Source organism: Anarrhichthys ocellatus, unplaced genomic scaffold, assembly GCF_004355925.1.
Source record: "Anarrhichthys ocellatus isolate YVR2014 unplaced genomic scaffold, GSC_Weel_1.0 scaffold84, whole genome shotgun sequence".
Lineage (NCBI taxonomy): Eukaryota > Metazoa > Chordata > Actinopteri > Perciformes > Anarhichadidae > Anarrhichthys > Anarrhichthys ocellatus.
The window spans coordinates 464,313-486,000 of NW_022280114.1; the positions used below are offsets into that span (position 1 = coordinate 464,313).

Here is a 21,688-nt window from a genome sequence, read left to right on the forward strand (position 1 = left end):
TGTGTGTGTGTGTGTATGTGCATATATATAAATAAATAACCTCTCGGATCCCCTGTTGGCCGAGCTGTCAGTTGTTATCTGGAAAGAATGATTGAAGTGAATGAATGCAAATAGCCCAACAAAATCTGAAAAAATTAGGTTGATGGCATATTGCTGCACAACACTGCAGGTTAAAATGTCAAATTGTGGCAGGAGCGTTGGCGTAATAGCTTCACTGTGAGCTCGGCTCTCGTAGTCCGCTTTGCGGGATGATAATCCATTTATTTTAATAGTCTCCCATCTGCAGTGTTGCTGAATATTCAGAAGTAATTCCAGTCAACTCACTGCACTGTATCAGATGTTTTATGCATGAGTCTAACCACTGGCACAAGGCCGTCATTAACGTGAGCACCGTTACGTTTCTCTCTCCCAGATCCAATTTACTTCTGGCAGCAGACAGCGGAGGACGTCACGGCGTGCGTGCGCATACCCGAGGGTGTCACCAAAGAGCAGGTGCAGTTCAGGCTGACGGCAGACCGCATCAGGCTCGGGGTTCAGGGTTTCCCTTCGATACTGGAGGGCCACCTGCACTCGTCTGTAGACCCAGAGGCCAGCGCCTGGATCATCAAGGATGACAAAAGGTGTGCAGAGTTTGATTTCTGTATTTTCAGGAGCACAAACAGCCGTGATACCGGAAACCCCATGGTACGTCATTACAGCAGTGTTTCAGTGTTTATGCCTTCACGCGTGGAGGCAACGCCATATGTCAGGAAATTTGGGCACAAACGTTCACTCTTGCTGCGTTCCAAATCGCATACTGCAGGTACCCTTACAAAGTACGTACTGTTGCATGCGGTATGGATTCAAGTGTCTTAAAAACTGCATTTTCTCTAACGGCCAGCAGGGGGCGATTCTTTCGGTTGCAAAAAGAAGTCTGATTGTATAGAAGTCTATGAGAAAATGACTCTACTTCTCTCTTGATTTATTACCTCAGTAAACATAAGTTTATGGTCTCAATCTCTAGTTTCAATACAGTATGATGTTCATTTTGTAAATTATAATCCATTTAGAGTCAAATAGACCATAAAGCAGGGTATGCTTTAGGGCGGGGCTACACGGTGATTGACAGGTCGCTGCCCCTACCAAAGCCGCATACGGCGTCTCTGCGTCACTCCTTCACATGCCAAATATGGTCACTTCTGTTCATCGGTCGCAAAAAAGACAATTTTGCGACGCCGTAATCCAAGATGGCAACGGCCAAATCACCGAACTCAAGGCTTCAAAACAGCAGTCCACAAACCAATGGGTGACGTCACGATGACTACGTGCACTTAACTCCATACAGTCTATGATTAGGACATACTAAACCATTTTCTCGGCACACTAAATAGTATGGTAGTTATGCTTTTGGAAAGCACTATTGGATTCAAGGATGAAGTGATTAGAATACGTTTTTGGCCATAACTCAAGCATTCATACGCTTCAAACTATGACATTTTCACACAAACGTCTAACAGGATAAAATGATGAAGTGGTGACATTTTGGACAGATGTGGACGTAAACTTTTTTCTTGAGGCTGTAATTCTAGTTTAAAGTATTGCTTCTGAATAAGGGGAACAGGGAGCCACAAACCACCAACTCCAAGGAACAGTTTCCAGCCCGGTCTTGTTTATTCTCCTGTGTGTTCACAACCTCGTATCAAAACCATAACTCTCACATACTGTATGTTATCTGCACCCCATGAATCTCAGAGCAGAGAATTGTTTCACATTCGTATGAATGAGTAGAATATTGACTGTGTGCAGTAATCGTGCACTATTACAGAGACATGTTATGAGCTTGGATCCTGAGTGTGAGAAGTGTCACTAGTGTACTGTCTTTGTTTATTTACAGTTTTAATCTTAATTTAAGGCTGTAGAATAGTACAAGTAAGTTCTGTAGTTGTCTTCAGTCCCACTCACACGTGAGTCGATACACCTGTGTTGGTGTCAATACAATACCTTGAAAAATATCGATATTCACTTCCATTTTCAAGAGCACAGGGAAGAATTTACATACATTCATTCAAAATTTCAGAATTTTATAAAAAGATAAATGTAACATGACGACGCCGACCTTCCTTTTCTCGTCTATTGAACACCCGATTCAGGGAGACGCGTTGTCCTGGTTGCAGAACAGTGGAGCAGCTCATTTATTACTTTGAAATGACCAAATCCACTGTGATTCAGTGTTACAGAGCAAAATAAAATAAAAAGGACATGGTACTTTTCATAAGCATCGGATCTATTCATCCAGTAGTCACTATTAGTTGAGTCATATCCTCCACTTTAAGCCCTTTCATCTGAAAAAGAAGAAACAGGAAACGGAGACTGGAGAGTGCCCTCCAGTCTCCGTTTCCTGTTTCTTCAATACGAGTCCTTCAACGCTCCATTCAGTGTAAAAACTTATTACATAGCCTGTTTGTTAGATGTCTGACCATCCTTGATACGTGTGTGTGTGTGTGTGTGTGTGTGTGTGTGTGTGTGTGTGTGTGTGTGWGTGAGTGAGTGAGAATGCCTGCGTCTGTTACTCGGTATGCAGAAAGAAAAATCTAAAAATAATGTTGTTCAGATAAGGAACTGTGATGCGGACATGAGTGTTTTATCCAGCACCTTTTTATTTATTTAGGATTATTCAAGCTTATCCCTGCTTGCGTATTAAAGATGTATTGTGCTGACATTTGGTGCTTTGTTGTTAACTCCATACAGTGGTACAGTGGCCTTTTCTCTTTGAATGCTGTTTGGGTGCAGCTTAAAAGATGCCCTTTTAAGCTGTGAATAATTCAGAAAATCACACATTCACACTGGCTGTTTGTTTCTACATCGACGCACAAAGGACATTATGGTAGCCAATATAGAATAGAGGGTTTGATTTGTTTCCTTGATTGTATTGTGCATGTTTTTCCATACTAATGGCTTATTCTCTCTGTAGACAGACAGCTGTTCCCCATCCTGCTCTCTTTTGTAGGGAGCTGAATTAAGAAGTTGCCCTGTGTGTCTCTTCCATATCTTGTCACTGTTTGCCCAAATACAGACCCGGTTTCAAAACGTGCAGCAGCACATCAGATTATAAATGACTGCATTTGAGGGTCTGTGTTGGTATTTTTAGATAGAGGCTGCAACGTGTGAGCAACGTGTCCTGTTCAAGTAGCAGTTTGCCTTTTGTTACACCTTAAAGATCCCCTTAAAGATTCGCTCAATGCTGATGATTGGAGATTACCATCCGTAAAGTTAAGCTTGTAACCAGGTTAACAAACTCGTAACCTTCGTTTGCGCTATTTATAGCTTGATTACCTGCAAATGCTGAAAGCTGAACCAAACTAAATCTGATCAAGGATTTAATACCAGATCCAGGTCTGATGAAAACTAGTTCCAAGGCTCACCGTCGCGTTCCTGGACCATTTTGAGTCCAACGTGAAGCACAAGAAGTAGCAACAGGATGAACGCTTTCATTTGAACACATGTTTAGCTACAATAGAGTGCCAGTGCTTTCACATGGCGTGTTTGGGGATTTCAGAGTCTTATCTGGATTTCTGTGCCCAGCGGAGATGAACTTAATTTTAATAGCACTTTTCAAAACAAAAGTTGCTTTGTAGGAAGATGAAAGAGGGAGATGGAAGACAAAATATAAGACATGAAAAAAACAAACATGCATAAGCCATTAAGGAAAAGTTAGTCAAAATCATTATCAGGCTAGATGATACAGTTAACTTGAACAGATTTAATTAATTATTACTTAGTGTTCTGATTTTTGTCACTTCACACTTCTAATAGTTTGCACATGTGCTGTACTGTGATGCAGTTCCAACGGTACATTCAGCGGACCATAATGCATTAGAGACATTATACACGACACATTCAGTACCAGAACACACACAGTAGTTCATTATGCTCTCTTTGCTTCATGGCAAACTGCAAATGGTGCACTATTACTGAATGTCCTCACAACCTGTGACCAACAAAGGGAGATGCGAGATTAAATATTTCGGGGGAGAACGCACATATGCAAACGTCTCATGTGAAAACAAGACGGAAAAGAAAAGGAATTCTAATTCATTTATTATATGGCTCGAACCCATAAAGACGGATCTTCATTACCATCATTTAGAATTAATGAACTGGCTCACGTGTATTCGTGTTTAGCCAAGTGTATAGATTTCAAGTGTAGAAAGACATAATAACATTATACCGACTCCACAGCTGCAACCGATGAGCAGCGTTTCATCTGAAATGTTTGTGTCGACAGCAAATAATGTAACTGAGAGCCACTTGTCAAAATTAGCCACATAGAAACAGGGATTGATGGCTGCATTTATTTGATTTTTATACCTTACAGGAAAATGTAAAGGACATCTGTGAAAATTAATGTGATTTTAAAAAACAAAAACGAATTCAATCTTTGGCAAAAATATTTTCATAAAGGAGTAATCTGACAATTAACTCGTTGTTTGGTCCAATCACAACATCCTTGAGCTCAATGTGACTCATTAAATGTCTGAACTGTCCAAAACCCAAAATGTTTTGATTGAAAAGCAGCAAGTTTTCACATTTTTCGAACCTAGAACTATCACAATAACTTCTACAAAGAATCAGGTTTTCTTGGACTCTCTTCCTCGATGTAGTCTTTTGCTACTTTAAACACGTCTCACTTGCCACTGAAGATTGGCCACAGACCTGTCAGCCTGAATAACTCCTCAAGTTCTCCTCTGACACTTTTCTCATCAAACTGCGTTTTTGCCCACTAGACGGCTCCTGATTGGTTGTTTACTGGTTGATTGCATCATTCTCATTCCACGTACGCCGTTAGCTCTGTGGTTCATAAGAATCATTCTCTCAGGCAATTTCTCAAAGTGTTGAAGTTACAAAAGCTTTTGGCAAATCAGTACGTGATCTTTCCGGCGCTTTACGTCTGGCAAACTTCAGCTTTATCATTTACATATGTATGACTCATTGATCGGCAGCCCTTTGAATGAGAAGGGGCATGTTTTTATTTGTGTTGGTGCTCATGTGAATGTGTCCTCAGCCTGGAGGTGACCCTGCAGAAGCGCAGTGAGGGGCCGCTGTGGTCGGAGCTGGTGACGGGGGACAAGAGAGGGGAGTACGTGGTGAGCGACGAGCAGGCTGCCCTCATCCACGAGAGACTGACGTTCCTCACCTCTGAAGACTTGGTAGGCTCATGCTGGTAACTCACATGCTACATGTTATGGACGTTCTCTTTTATCTGTGCCGTCATTAAAGTAAATCCTACGCTAAAGTTGCCGCCCATGCATTAAAATATACCCCAAACTTTACTGGGGAGCAGGGATTGGCTTTCCCATCTTTATGGCATTCTGTTGATTCTCTGATAAACACATTTATCGTGACAGATGATGGAAAGTTGTAATTATTTCTGTGGAGACTGAAAGACAAAACAAAAGAGACTAGACGTTTTGTTTTTTACATTTTTTGTTGAGTATTTGAGTGAAATTGAAAGTCATGTTTTCCCTAAATCTATAATTTAATAGCAACTATCAAATTTTGCATAAAGCTTTATTTTACAGGTTTGTAATTTAAATCCGATACGTTTCATGAATGTAATTTGATGTATTATAGAGGAATGTCTTCCAAAGAACTGTTTAATTTAAACCCAAATATATATTAATTAGCTATCCATCTATTATTGGTAACCATATTCCTTCTTATTAATGGGCTTGCTTGTTGATACATTTTAAACTTTGCATCTTCAGCTCACCTGAAACTTCTTTTTTTATGATTAGTATACATTTATTTCATTCTTGGACATTTTTTGAAGAAATGATTCTGAAATTGCGCATCCCTAATACAAAGCGTTATCAAATTCAGTTATGGATAAAATCCACAAATTCTACTATACATGTTCTATTTAATATCAATATGTATTGTGATATAGTCCAAAAGTTTATACTGCATGCAAAAACCAAGCAGTTTTTTTGCATGCAGTATAAACGTGTTATTTCCCCCTATTTTAAAAAGCGCTCGCCGTCCAATCGCCTAAAAAAGGCAATTCTCGCAGAAATGTCAAAAGTTTTTAAAACCAAATCGCAGCATGAATTGTTCTTTGGTGTTCCTCAAGGTCTCGGTGTCTTATTGTGATATTTTGGAGAGTTTTTTGAGCATTTCTATCAATTCTCCAGTGGTAAAAAAATGGTTTCTTGGATGCTTGGAAAATAACTTCTACAAAGAATCAACTGTCAGAACAGCTGCCGATTCATTTTTCTATTAATCAACTAATTGATTGATCGACTAATCGTAGAGGCTCCAATCAAAACACATTTTAATGCATAACATTGAAGTAAAGATTCAAGAAGTGCGCGTCCTTCTGTAAAACCTCCACCTTATCACAAACCGCTGCGATGATGTTGGCAGATCATATTAGTGTTATGTTGATGTGTCACGACTTTAGTCTAAATGTCAGTACAAAAACGTATTGTTGAAGGACTAAGCACAGATTTCTACTTGTAATGCTCCAGGTTCTTTTGGGCTCTCTTCCTTCATGTAGTCTTCTGCTACTTCAAACACTTCTGCCACTAAATTTCATTTAGCACCAAATCTGTGAAACAAATCGTATCAACCCAAAAATAGATGCGACGACTTATGAGACATAATAGAGGCCGACATATATACTTACCTTATACACTTTCATAGTTTAACTTTTATCCATTAATTCATTATTTTTTCATATTTATGACTAGAAGAACGTGACACACAGTGTTGATGTCAAATTAGTCTTCAGGTGTCCAGATTTCAGAGGATGTACAGCACCTTTAGTCTCCACAGTATATATCGTCACAGCGCCCAGCCCTGTTGATAAATGTCTGGTTAAATAGGTGCTGCTAAATCAATCAGCAGAATGTGTTTGAAATATTCCTCTTTCGTGAAGCACAGCGTCGGCTTGGGTTTGTTTTTTCTCGTGACCTCACAGACGGTTCTTATTTCAGTCCATTCTTCTAGCTTTTGGCATCCCCCGCCCCCCCCTCTGTGGCATCTCATCCCTCTCGTCCTTTCCTTTCTTTCAGCTTCTCTGAGCCCTCCACTGTCTGACGTCTTGTAAACATCGTCACACCCGGGTCACCTGAGTCACCCTCAGTCTCACGTACGACTGCAATTTTAGCCACATCCTGTCTCGCCCTTACCCTTCATTAGTATCATCTGGGTCCACTCGAGGCCCTCAGTGCAAATCAAGCCTTTTTACATGTTAATAAATGCAAAACAAGTGTAACCATGGCCTCTTGTCTTGTTTTCCTGTTCCTCTTTTATTATCTAGAATGGCAACCCTGACGGGGACAAGCCCCCTTGTAACTCTCAGGAGCTGGAGGACTGTGATGGGTTCCCAGAAGACGGCTCCAGTCTCACACACTTTGACGGAGAATCACTCAAGCCCACTCAGGTGGTGAGTATCGTCTCTCTCCTTCACTAGCAAACAATTTAATGCTCCAATCCTTTCGAGCCTTCATATTGAAAATGTTCACTCATTTCTGTCGGCTCCTTCCAACCTTCATTCCTCTCACGTAGACGGTCGGCTGATGCTCACCGCCTTTATAAGAGCACGTTCTTATTCAGCCCTGCCCCCGGTGAGCAAGCCAGCTCGGCCGTGCCTTTTAACAAGCCACTTGACCAGAGAGCTCTGCAAAGAAGAAACAGACACACCCGCTTCATTTCCCCCCTTGTGACTCGAATACAGCAAGAAGCTGGACCATTGTAGCCGATATCTATTTTTATAAATGCTCATTATGAGAATGTATTTGTCAGGGTACAACATGCCACTTGGCAGGTAGGTTAGAGAGGCTGTTCTCTCATCAAAAAGTCATGTGTTCCAATCAATTACCAAAACTCGGAGGAGTAGCTTGTCACTAAAACGAGAATAGCTAAAGTGAGCCTGGGCCAAAGTTGTCCCCTTTAAGGTTCAAGGTTGTGTTTTCTTGTCTCTGTACAACAGGGTTGCGCAACGGAACTTGGCTAAGGGACTTTTACCTTGTAAAGTTTCCTCAAGAAATACAGACTTATGTGTGATGACCATGTCAGTTTGTTTGTGATGCTGATTCCCAGGAGCTTAGAACTGTTCCCTTGCTGCGCCGCAACTCCATTGATGTAGACAGGGGTGTGTCTTCACCTCCTTTCTTGGCTTTACTGACGTTGAGCAGTAGGTTGTCCTCTGACCACCACTCTGCAAGATTGTTGATTTCCTATATGAAGTCTCGTCGTCGTTCGTCATCCGGCCGATGACGCAAGTGTTCTCTACAAAAGTCACACTTTAATCTGCAGGTGGCTAGTAAGACACAGGAACTTAGCTTGAAGAAAAAATGTGATATCAGCATTATGCATTGGCCATCGGCTGCCCTGAGTGCTAAATATCTGCATTGGTCATTGAGAAACACACTAAATTACCACTAAACACAAAGTACAGCTGAGGCTGTTTGGGAATTTTAAAGGTATTTCAGACAAGATAAGATAATACTTTATTGATCCCAAAGGGGAAATTCACTAATTCACATTTAAGATGCTGACCTGCCACCTGATCATGGCTCCAGAGAATTCAGGGATCACCAGGGAAGAGATGTTTTTATAATTCATCCTCAGGGGAACATGAGTCACCGTCCCAAATTTCATGGCAATCCGTCCAATAGACATTTTACTCAAAACCACAAATGTGAACCTCATGATGGCGCTAGATGAAAAGTCATTGGATCAGCATCCTCTGGACACCGTGGATATCTAAATCAAAAAAGGGAACCCGTCCCTTATTTGTTGAGATATTTCAGTCTCGACCAAAGTGGTGGATGGACTAACAGACATGGTCATCGTTAGATTCACGCTGCTAGCACGGTTAAAAAGAACATACTATCTGAAGGAAAAACAGAGGATGTTGTCCGGTTTGAGTTAAGAATGGGTTCGTTCGTGTGTGTTTTTGTGAAATGGACATATTCTCAAGGAAGCAGATAGAGGACTTGTCTTTTCCATTATGAAACGAGGCGCAAGTTGAATGAGACTCTTGTTTTTATCAGCAGTAGCCTTCAGTCGGAGCTGTGCTATGAAGGAGCTTTGCGGGCATTAAATCTGGAATGCTGCACAGTGAAGCCTTGTATTATTTGTCATTTTATAACTTGTCTGAACAAATTGTCCTTCTCTTCCATTATTTGTCCCAGGGTGACAAACAAGTGTCGCATGTTGCAGTCTTTCTTGAACACAAGGTGATCTATTTTAGTTTAGAGAAAACAGGCTCACGGTTGATAAGGAAAACATGGATTAATAGTTCCTTTGACTTTAAAATTTAGTGTTTCACTCATATTCCTACTGAGAAAATGACATCAAATAAGTACAATATGTCTATCGATGTCCTCCGCACCCGGGGCAGCGCGCACGCACACACACACACACTCTCTACACACAATAGACGGAGCTATTTGTCTGAGAATAACTAACAATGATTAATAATTAATGTCGATGCATAATGAATAATGTGGAATTACTTTGACTTTTTTCATATACTATTCAAGGTTTTTGGCATAAAGCATATATTCTAAAGAATAGCTATGCATTTGAGTCCTGATTTGAATGCCGATAACCATGGCAACAGTCCAAGCCTTTGTAATGGCGTCATCATTTTTTCAAACGATACCCAGCCCTCATGTGAACGCATATGTTCTACTGACTAGAATCTAGTCAGTTTACATTTACAGATACAAGTCACATTAGATTCATGAGTCTCTTGACTTCATACGAGACACATGTTCCCTGCCAACCGTGTGATATACGAGCGGCCGATTAAAGGCCCAGGAGCAGATTTATAGATGCAGATCACATGTATGTGTGCATTGGGTTTTATGAGTTACGCAACTTGACATTTGTTTGTGAATACTTATGCTACTGTGTTAACACCATAGAAACCCTGGAATGAGCAAAAGCAAATGTTTTTTTTCTTTTCTTTTGGCACAGCAGATGTGTAGCAGTTTGAAAAAGCTCTATTCATTTGTGGATATTAGTGTATGTCCATCACTGATGCCCCTCTCTCAGTTCCTCTTGTTTCAGTTGCATAAAATGATTTACGGTTAACAATTCCCCAATGGCGAAAACTCTCACAGCAGTCAGAAATAAACCCTTTCAGTCTGTAATGAAAGGCTAATGTGTATTGAATATAAGGTGCAGTGTTTCTGCCCGGGCTGGGATGAAGGGCTTGTGTGAATACAATGTTTCTCTCTCCATTTACTCTTCAAATAGTGCAGCCAGGCAAGCTGCTGCCCTTAAATATGGTGGATTGCAATGACATGTGTGTGTTGGACTGTGTTTATCCGTATCTCACCCAGGGAGCCTTACCTTTTCTATTCACCTCTTCCCTCCCTCATTGTATCAGCCTTAATGCTTCAGTCGCTCGTCTGCCCACCAGGACATACGCTGACCTTTTATTTTATTTCTATTTTTTTATATAGAGCCTTTCAGCTTGAAATTGTGGCACCTTTGTAGATGTGCCTCTCTTTGTTTCTGATTGCGGTGGAAAAGACTGAGAATGTTTTCTTTATGTGCGTTCCCTAGAAGGAGCCTGAATCATATCCGCTCGGCGTATCTGTAACACCTTTCACAATGGAGGCTATCTGACCATCTGGTGACTGTATTTAGTGCAGGCTTTGACGCTTTCTTTCAAAAACAAGATTTAGGAAACTTTGAAAATGTACAGTTTCCTACAATCACTGATAACACCATAGAAACACAAATAATGGCGATATTGTATGTTGAAAAGCAGAAAATGCAGGTATTACTTGAAATGATGTGTGTTAGGGCCCCTTTCTTTAACTATTTACAGCCACTCTAGCGGCGTCAATCGAGGGACCTAAATGGCGGTCCGTCACTTTGGTCCGGACTGACTTATCAATAACTATTGAATGAGTTGCCAGTGTTTCCCACAGGGTTTTGTGAGACAATAGCGGGTGGACCTCAGGCCCCTGGAAGAAATATGTGTACATTTTAAAGGCTAGATATATGAAGAACGTTGTGCACTTGTAAAGGATTTAGTACTCTTGTTTCAGCAGCGGCGGAATACAACTAAGTACATTTACTCAAGTACTGCATCTAAGGACAATATTGATGTGCTTGTAGCCTTTACAGAGCGTTCAAAATTTATGCTACTTTGTACTCCTACTCCACCACACCTCAGAGGGAAAGGTTGTACTTTAACTGTATTACTTTTATTTGATTATATTAGGTACTAGTTAGGCTACTTTCCAGATTTATATTTAATTCAAAATATAAATTGACTGAACTTTGGTGCAGACAGTCCCTCCCCCCCCAAAAAAACTTTACTTTGGTGATCCTCTGACTTTTTATCTGGCATCCTTAAATTAAATCAAAGTAAATTTTCTGCGTTTTGTCTTGTGACCAAAAACATGCAAATCTAATGACACTCCAATCAGCCTCTGCTGTACTTTGTGTCTAGTGTTGTTTTTAGCACGCTAACACAATAAGCTATGATCATGGTAATTATTACCTGCTCAAAATCAGCATGTCACTGTTGTCATTGTCAGCATGTTGGCATGCTGCCGTTAGCTTTTAGCTCAAAGTAACGCTAGTAAGTGCTGCCGGACTTTCACTAATAATTCTAACGTGTGAAGATTAAAAACATAACGTGACGCTTGTCTCTTTCATGGCGTCGGCGCTGTCGACCAGGACAGGTGTGACTCCACAAGCCAATCAGCAGAGCCGGGCGGCATCTCTGAACACTTCTCAGCTTTTTCTCTAAAGTACAGAATGATGCTTTGAAATAATCTGGTTTCTTCCCTTTTGATTCAAGAGAGAGACATGAATGAAATGTGATATCCAAGAGACATCAAGGGACGAGGGAAAGTAATTTATTTTGTATCAATGATCACCTACTATCCTGAATGATATTTGTTCAGTGTCTCGGGCAGTAGGAAGGCTAAATAAAGAACGATTGGTCCTCTGGCTGTGAAGGCGAGTGAGCAGCAGCCTTACAGGAACATGACGGAAGCAATGGTGATGACAGATAGTTGGCATTTCAGCCGTCATTACAGACATCTGGCCTCTGTTTACAGATACATTTGCTTTTAGTGCCAACCTCTCACTTCCTGCACTCCAAACATGAACCCTCTGACAAAAAGAAAAGAGCATTCACCAGAAGCTTGCTTCAGACTGAGGACAGGCAATTCATTCTGAGCATTTGTCCATAGAGAGTCCAACTGTAGTACTTCACACATCACTCATGCAACCCATACAACAATAAAATGTATAGTATCTTGACAAAACAATTCTCAGCAGATGATTTTAACCACATCTCGTGGCCATAGAATTTAGTGTGATAAATAGGGTTGTTCCTAACGTCTAATTTTCCTGAAGTTTAAAAAGAAGTTAAACTAAAAGTAATAAAACGATCACAAAACTGTCAAAAATTGAGCACAATTTAATCTCCAAGATTAAACATCGTCCCAAAAAATTTTCAACAACCAAATCGTATTTTAAATGCAGTTGAAATCGCCTCCATTAGCACAGTTAGCAGTGCTCCTCACAAACCCAGTGTGTGGTGTGATATTTGATGAAACGGCATCGAGGGACGATAGCGTCCCGCTGCAGACACGTTTCGGTGTCGCTTAAACAATTGGTATCCTAGCGTGCAAATTTGAGTCGTTGGGCTAGCTGGTGTTTGCCCGCTTCACTAGGTCGCTAGCCTTATTACGTAACATACTTGCTGGCTAGTTTGAGTCGGTATGCTGCAGCTGATGAGTTCAGATCAGGGGAGACAGCCGAGACAGCATTTGTCAATATGTAGTTTAAATTTGGACATAATACAATAATAATCAGTTTAACAGACTAGTATTTCTGGTGGAGACTAGCGATGGTAGCAACCTTTAGACGTTAGAGTGATGGGGAGCCTTGCCCAAGGGCACCTGGGCAGTACCCTGGAGGTGGTCCACACGTACTGGTCCGTACTGTCCACCCAAATAGTTAGCTTCTGCCAATTTAAGACAATGTCTCAGCTCACAAAATAAAACATGTTTTCTAAAAAGGGGACTTGTATAAGAGATACACTACAGTACTATATTAATTGCAAATCAAGTAACTATACACAAAGATATTACAATTGACTCGAGCAAACTATGTGCTTGAAGGAGCTAAAACGGAAAATGTGTTCACCCCATTCTGTTTCTGCCATGTCGATGCATTACAAACATTTAACAGTCTTTCAGTACGCAGGGGAAACACCTGAGAGGGTTCTCACTGTGGCCGGGTCATCAAATCCGACCAATCCAGCTGCTCCTTTTATTCAATAGCATATCTCGGTTTCGCAGGTAACACAGGAATTAGCATGACGTTAGAGTCTTGAATCGGAGAGTTTAATCCGCTGCTTTGTTCTGCTGCTGGCAGTGAAATCCTCCTCATTCAACAACGGCTTTGTAAAAGAAACAACGGCAGAGCAGAAGAGAAGTTTCTTTTATGTTCATCTTGTTTGACTCCGATTAAGGTTTTATCGAGGTTTAGATTCTTCTGATTCTCTTTGTGTTTAAGAGGCTGTTGGGAAAAGGTTTGCTCTAAAAGAATGAGTTAAAGGCTTCATGATTGGATTTATTTATTTTTGAGAATGTGACCGTTAGCAAGCAGCAGAAGATCAGAGGAAATAGTTTCCATTTTCCAGGACCCAGACCAGGCAGAGGTAGATTATTATATTAGTCATTCAATAACAATGCTCAGTCACTGGCTTTAAATGTCTTTTGAGTCGGAGAAGGAAAACTAAAGAAGTGTGTTTGAGCATCTAGTTTTTTTTTATCTGGCTAATGTGGCAGAGAGTTAGGTCTGCTGCCAAAAGTTCTCAAATATTTGTATCAAACAATAACTGGAGTACATAGCCACACCCACTCTCGCATCAATATCGATGGGTAAGAGCTGAAAACGTTATGTTTCAGTGCTAGATATTGGCTGAGATGTAACTCGATTTTCTGAGGGTATGAAAGCTCATCCATACGATTGTGTCTTTTCATTACATCGGAGACTGTGTGTGTCAAGTAGATCATAACACTCACGGTTCTTATCACAGGTCAGAGTCACGGATTAGATCAGCACAACCGAAAAGGGAGAAAATAAAACATCCCTGATCATCATTGATGATCCTTATTGTTGTTTGATTATAGCAGCTGGTCTACACGGCTCCATCCTAAAAATCATTTTAATCGCTTTGTCTGCAAACCATAAAAAATTCTAAATGTTGTCCTTTAACTTTACAAATCTTGTCATTAGTAGTTTTAATGATGTATTATAAGCTGCTTGGAGCTCATAAATCATCTCTAATATATATTTATGTTGTTGTGAAAACATCTCCTTCAAACATCTGGATTTGTTCAAGTTTCTCACCAAAACTACATTTTATGAGTGAACACATCATGATAACGTTATAATTTACCTTTGCCCAGTACTCATTTTCACTGAACGGAGCCTGAATGCATCATAATGTAACTGAACGGAACCGTGGTCCCTGTCCTGTCAACAGATGGTTGTTTTCAATGAAACATTATCAGAGATCGGCAACTAGAAAATAATACATCATGTCCTGATTACATATTTTACTGAATATTGGCGGATAATGATCGTCAGTAAAACTATATTTCACACTGTGATGGTTAACGTTACATTGTGTAGTTAACCCGCGGTGATCTGTACGGATCAACCGGGCTCTGACTCTGACTTATTGTTGGATAAAATAACACAATATTTAGTTTTAAAATGTCATTGAGCTTTTATGCGTTTGTGTGAAATTAGATTTTTCGTGTCGAAGAATTGCGACGCTCGTGGTGAGTTTAGTTTTTGTGTATATGTGCTTTCAGACATTTCTTTTCAGCGTTTCAGCTTCGGCTCCGTGGGGAGGATTTTTATTTATTTTTAATATTTGGAATGTCAACCTGAAAATATAAAGCCAATGGGTTTGAGCATCAGGGTAAAGTAACTAAATCAATGCATTATGCAATGCATTATAACCCCCCCCCCCCACATGAGAAACAAGTGTGAGTGTAGGTATTGTTTTGTGCGGCACAGTAAGACCTCATGGCGGTAGATCACCGTTTTAATTTAAACTACTTTCCACCACACCTGCAACCAATTGTTGTTTTGTCTTTTTTTTGTCTGACCAACAGTCCAAAAGCCAAAGTTTCAGTTAACTATCATAGAAGACTTTTTATTTTTTAACAACAAATATTGAGATTTGAGAAGCTGAAATCAGGATTAATTGATAATCAAACTAATTACATTTGTGTTGATCGACTAATCAATTAACTGGGAGATTGTTTCCTGAGGGGCGTGTTGCTGTTGAGTCTCTCTTTTTTATCGTTGCTCTGAGGAGCACAAATGAAACACAATTGGTAACATGGTATTGCTGTGGTTGCAAATGTTAGATCTCAAGGTCTTGACCCTCCTCCATGTAACGTGTAACAACAATAAACAACTCTCAATGTGGGAGCTGTGCTCCATGGAGGGCTGACCGTTTTTTACATTATTCTTACATAAGTTGATTGCCATAGCTGATTGATTAGCATGTCCTAGTGCGGAGAGTCATTGAATCATTGAAGTACACACACTTTGCCCTCCACGACGCATACAATCTTCTGATTTTATTCCTTTGTATTATTTAATTTTTTTTTGTGTGTGGTTTCTTTTTATGTCTCACAAATCATGACCCGGTCGGTTTACTGTCAGTCCACTCTCTCACACCCGCAGGCCGGACTAAAGCATGAGCGAACGTATGTCGCGTGTTCAAAATCAAAGTGGCACGAAAATGAGTTTTTAGAGTGGAGGAGTGATGGCTTGCTAGAAAGGCTTGTCACTGTGCGCAACCATCAACCAGCAAAATACGTGCTGGTTGATGCTGAATTTTCAATGCCTGTCAAGTGTGTATTGAGTCGGGGACGGCGCCGGGTGACAGGCTCTGAGACACGTTTGGCAGTCGTATTCACAGGATGTGGGTTGACTCCGAGTGAGGGATCGGTGAGAGCCGTCAGATGTCGAGGGGCGATTATGTCACAGCGCCGGTCAGTTTCTCTCCAAAACAATTGGAGTCGAACAGGAATAGCTTGGAACCACACCTGTGCAATTACGTCAAGCACATCCATCAGAGCGGAGTGAATGTTGGGCAAATACATGGACTTGTATGGCTGCTATCACAAACTACTCAGTACACTCTTTCACACATAATGATCCACGCTGAATTTCAACATCTGCCTCAAACCGTCACCACAATCTCTCCATTTAATCATACTGGTTACCATGTGGGATGAAACATGTAGAGAAACGAACTAGTTGTTTTTTTATTAGTCAATCTACGAGCAAAATATGTGGTATCACTCACAGGGAGATTTAAATGTATTTACAAAATGTATCAAAGGTTAAGGAAGTAAAGATTAAAAGAAAGAAGGGAGGGATAAAGGAAGGAAACAAACAGACAGAATGAAAGAAGGAAGGAAGAAGACAAAGCCGTGAAGAGAAAAGGAAGGAAGGAAGGATACAAACAAAGACAGTAGGAAGGAAAAAAAGAAATAAAGAAGAAAAGGTAGTAAACAAAAAAGGGAAAGAAGGAAACAAAGACAGAAGGAAGAAAGTAATGAACGAAAGGTAGTAAATAAAGAATTAAAGGAAGGAAGGAAACAAAAAATACAGAAGGAAGGAATGGAAAAAGAAGAAGGAAAGGAAAGAAGCAAACAAACAAGGAAAGATGGAAAGAAGTAAGGAAATATAGAAGGTGGGAAAGGATGAAAGGAAGGAAAATAAAAATGGATGGCAAACCAATTTGTGTGCGGTCACACAATAGGTCACATAAAAAAATGAAGAAATCGTCACTAATTTGTAAACTGTGTGTCTCCAGGTGAATCTGGGCAGCCATCAGTACCTGTTCACCGTGGACGTGGACCCCTCTGCAATGCCGTGTTTCTGCCTCAGACACGACGTGGACGCTCTAGTGTGGCAGCCTCGCCCCGACCAACCCAGTGACATGTGGGAGCACGTCGCCACGTTCAACGCCTTGGGTAAGAGCTTCTACTAAAAACCACCTGTTCTGATGCCTCCACTTAGGCATCTTTACGTTGTATCTGCAGCAACAACCCTGAAGTATAGATTATACCTTTTAGACCTAACGTGTGCGATGTTCAGGAGGTACAAACATGGTATGGCATTGAGAAGATGAAGCCCAAAAAAAGCGAGGACATCACAAGTCACAACAGTTGTCTCGCTGCAGTGGATCTAGATGTAATTAAGCTGTGAGCCATGTTATGTTTTGTCACCTTTGTTAAGGTCCCTCTTAGTGTATTCATGCTGACATTAGAAGTACTTTTCACCGTAGCACAATATACTTAGGAAACGTATTCACTGCTTTTCTTACCTCAAAAAATGGCAAAATATTGATGTTAAACCTACAGTGTTTGCATCCGTGTGTAGTCATCTTCTATAGTCTGACTTGCTATACAGCTTCATTTTTAATACACACGATAAGTAGCTGCAACACCACACACCTTGTCTGACACCATTAGTGCAAAATTGTGTATTTTTTGTCTATTCAAATTCAAAATGCTTAAAAGGTTTAAACTGTTGGCAAAGGTATTCCATCACTCCGGCTTTAGGTGTGCTGTCAAATACCTCGGTGAAGTTTGATCAAACATTTGGCAGAATAGAAAATGTTGTGCATACCGTACAAATCACAGTAAGACACTGAATAGTAGTATTTGGTAGTATTTGAATGAAGGCTTGTGGAGATATGTTAATTTGTTAAGCATATTTTAGAAATATAGAGTGATGGACTTCTGAATGGACCATAGCTTCCGGTGAGGCAAACTTTTGTTACAGTTCAGTGGATGTATAGAAATGGAGTTTTCTTGCAATAAGTCCCGCCCACTTTAATCAATCATTACCAAATTCAATGCATCGCCTGAGTCACTTGTAAACTTGATTGTTACAGCGCCACCTTGAGCTCAATGAGTGCCATTTATTAGTGGGTGGAATTTGCAACCCACCTACCACTTTTAGCAAACAAAAATATGAAAGAAGAAGAAAACGGGAACAAAAACAACAAGGCGTCAAATAAAGCCAGTAAGGGGCATCCAGGGTTTATCATCTCTGAACTATAAAGATATTAATAAAACTCTTGTATTTTGCGATCCCTGCGATTATCAGTGAGATGCCACAAAGGACTGTCAAACACGAGTCTAGCAGCTAAAATCTTCTTCTGAAATCAGAAGAAAGTCGTAAAGCTGTAAAACCCGCCTCTTGCCTGATTTGATTGGGCGACTGGGCCAAGTGTGACATCGGCGAGCGGTGCGACTCGGCGCCTGGCGCTGAAAAGATGAGAATGTGTTTTAATTCTATGCATGTCTAATGTTACATTACTGTGGGAGGGGTTTAAAGACAGACAGGCTCAGTGGAGGCCTCTTTTAATTTCCATTTCTGATGAACCATCATAACTGGAGTTGAATTATTCATTCTCACAGCTGTTAGCTTTGTTTACATCCGCCGTCATGCTGCTGAGGTGCAGCAGTGGGTGGACGACAGAACGGCTTAAACGGCGGCAGTAAAACTGCAGTAAGCTACAACAGTGACTTCACTGACGCTTAGAGAAACATATGGAAACTGGATCACTTCTGCATATAAAGAGGTCTGGATTATAAAAACTTCACTGGTTTGTATTGTGCCTCTTAGCCAAGACACTGACGCATGTGTTTAGACCATTAGCGCCTTTCTAGAGAAGGTCTCTTTCGATCTCCGTCTTCATTTCATTTATCCACTCGTCTATCTCTCCTCAACCACAGCACCTAGAACAGGTTTTATTTCAATTTTTGCTGCTTTGACAGGTACGACGTCCTCATTTCTCTTTTTGAACACTGCAGAGTTTTACCAATCTGCACATCTCTGTTTGGAATCCACCCAGTTTGAGGTTGCAGACGGATCCCCAGTGATACTTACTTACCAAAGCTCAGTGAAACCTGAGCGGAGAAACGCGCGCTTTTTAAACATCAAAATCAGGCTTGTTGAGGTGCAATATATGTTTTCACATAAGTGAAATTGAATCATCATTTAGTGGATCACTCAAGTTTGGATATTCTTGCATAGAAAATATATGGTCTGCACTGTTGCAACTAATGTTAGGTCTGTGTATATAAAGCTCAGGTGGTGTATTTCAGAATAAAACATGTTTTTAGAGAAAAGGTTATGTAGCATAATAATGAGTTTGGTATTGGTCGAGCTGGTCGAAGCTCCATCAGGCAACAGTACTTTATAAAACTAGTCATTTCATGCTAAATGACAACGTTGAGCAGCAGTATTGTTATCGAAACAATCTGGTGCCAGATGGAAATCTCAGCACACAGGAAGTAGCTAATCAGATTTTAAGAGCGAAAGATAATTTGTTTTTCCAGCAGCGACGGAGACCTCCGTCAAACAAAAGCTCAGGTCAGCGGCATGGGGTCTAGTGGTTTGATGAGCAGGCTGTGTGCACTCTACTGAGTTTTACATGCCTTGACCTGAAGAGCTGAACAAAAGGACTGAAAAGGCGATGTCAGCGTGGCTGGTTTTAATGTGATTTGTATTGGTTTGATTGTCCAGAGCCGAGGTGAGGTCGTCAAATTACTGGTTTTGCCCGTTCGGTCAAAAACCCAGATTTTACACCGATATAGAATAATCTACCAGTCCTCACATTTGAGGAACTGGAACCAGCAAACGAATCAATTATCAACACTGTTGTTGATTCAGTTTCTCTCCATCAACTAATTGAATCATCATCTAATTGTTTTAGCGCTAATTATTTTTGCTGTATTGATATGTTACATCGATGGAGTTCTTTTCAGTACAAACACACATCCTGTCTTTCTCCATTTTGCGCTGAGAAACGGTGAAGTTTTACCGGTGTGGCGAGCAAGTCTCATTTGATTGGATGACTTATTTGTAAACAGTTCAGGGTTGGTCATATTTCTGGTATTTAACAAGAGATAACAAAAGAGCAATTAACACATGGACACAGGATTAAAACTGGGAAATGTATTTTTCATTTCACTGTGTCTTTAAGACCTTTTCTTATTTTTTATTAAGCTTTTTAATACTTCAAATCTTCTCTTCCCTGTGCTCCAAAAACAGGAGAAATGATTCTGTCAGCACGGTATCCCTTCTGTTTGTACTTTAAACACACAATCATCTCTAAACCGCAGAGACGGGGCTGTGGGGCCCTAAAGGCTACAGAAGTTAGTTTCTTACTGGGAGCTTCATCCAGTTCCATTCCAACTTCAGTCCTGAGTCTGGCAGGATAAATCTAGGTGGCAGCGTCCTTAAGCAAGTCCTTAGACCCCAACAAGGAATAAATTCATTGTTTACTAATCGTACGCATACCTGATCAATCTTTTATTCCCTTGGGAGCAGGTGGACACACATGGCGAAAAAACGTGGTGCTACTCAACCAAGACTCTTAAAAAATACCATATTTGCAGAAAGATATTCAATATATTATTTTATATATTTTTTTGGTTAATATGTTCAAAAAAGTGGCAGGAAAAAAGTCAGGAAATGAATTCAGGAGCGAAACCAGGTGGAAAGTGTCTCTACGACGTCTTTACTGCAGAAACAAACAAGAGCGCGACAGGAGAGAGTAGGTCTGTGACCGATAGACCAGCTACACTTGATGCCTTTTATGTTTTATTTGATGTTTTTACAGTTATATAATCAGGGTAGTTTTAATATTCGGGCCAGAATGCTACATTTCTTCTACAAACGATTACTCCATCTGGATTCTTAACCCTGGCGGCTGTAGAGGAACTACATTATTACTCTATTACTACTTTACCAGTGTGAGTGTGAGCCTGTCTCTGATCTCACCATCCTATCTTCCACAGGCTACGTCCAGGCGTCCAAACGGGATAAAAAGTTTGCGACCTGCGCCCCGAACTTCTCCTACGCCACGCTGGGCGAGTGTCTCCGCCGGGCCTTCATCTACCGACAGCCGGCGCCGGTGGAGACTGTCCTCTTCAACCGGAAGCAGGGCCGCCAGGTGGGACAGGTCGCCAAGCAGCAGGTGGCTAGCCTGGACTCGGATAAGCCGATCCTGGGCTTCAGAGCAACCAACGAGAGGCTGTATGCCCTGACCTCCGGCCACCTCTTTGTTCTAAAGGTCAACAATAACTAGATTTGGGACTCTTGTTAGTTTTAAATGTTCACCCCCCCCTCAGAAGATCTGTCGTCTGCTACATCTTTATTTCTTTTAATTCGTCATGTGTACATTTGAGCTGTCTGTAATGAAGTTTTTTTTTTTTCACCTCCTACAAGTCGTCTGTGTTCCAAAATGTGTGTGACCCAAAAAGTAAAGACTCGTGTTCTGAAAGACAAATCATAGTAATAAACTAGAGCTGAATCTTTCCAGGGTAAGAAAATGATTCTTATGAGTAAATAATCATCGTTTCCTTGAGTGCTTAAATTCAGCGAGTGCCAAATGAATCTCATGTGATGAAACTGGACGTTTCAAAAATCGAAATGTCACATATGCGGTGCCCCGTTAATGCTCACTGTATTATTACTGCGTTATGTGTAACGCCGTGAATTCCAACTCGCCGAGGAAATCCCTCTCCTTGGCTCGTTTTACCACTGTCACTGTGAAAGTATGAGACATTCATTTCCATAAATTTCCATAAAACATGTTGCA

The 21,688-nt window shown here is 40.7% G+C and overlaps 1 protein-coding gene across 1 annotated transcript in view; it reads left to right on the forward strand.

Annotated features, from left to right (window-relative positions):
• The window catches only part of nudcd1 (NudC domain containing 1), a 55,726-nt gene extending 34,093 nt beyond the window's left edge, over nucleotides 1-21,633 (forward strand). The window contains exons 6-10 of the mRNA XM_031874691.1: nucleotides 413-620; nucleotides 5,042-5,186; nucleotides 7,301-7,426; nucleotides 16,883-17,042; nucleotides 20,886-21,633. Of these exons, the coding sequence (XP_031730551.1) occupies nucleotides 413-620; nucleotides 5,042-5,186; nucleotides 7,301-7,426; nucleotides 16,883-17,042; nucleotides 20,886-21,175 (929 nt within the window). The 3' untranslated portion in view covers nucleotides 21,176-21,633. The remainder of the gene's footprint in view (nucleotides 1-412; nucleotides 621-5,041; nucleotides 5,187-7,300; nucleotides 7,427-16,882; nucleotides 17,043-20,885) is intronic.
• The last annotated feature ends 55 nt before the right edge of the window (nucleotides 21,634-21,688 follow it).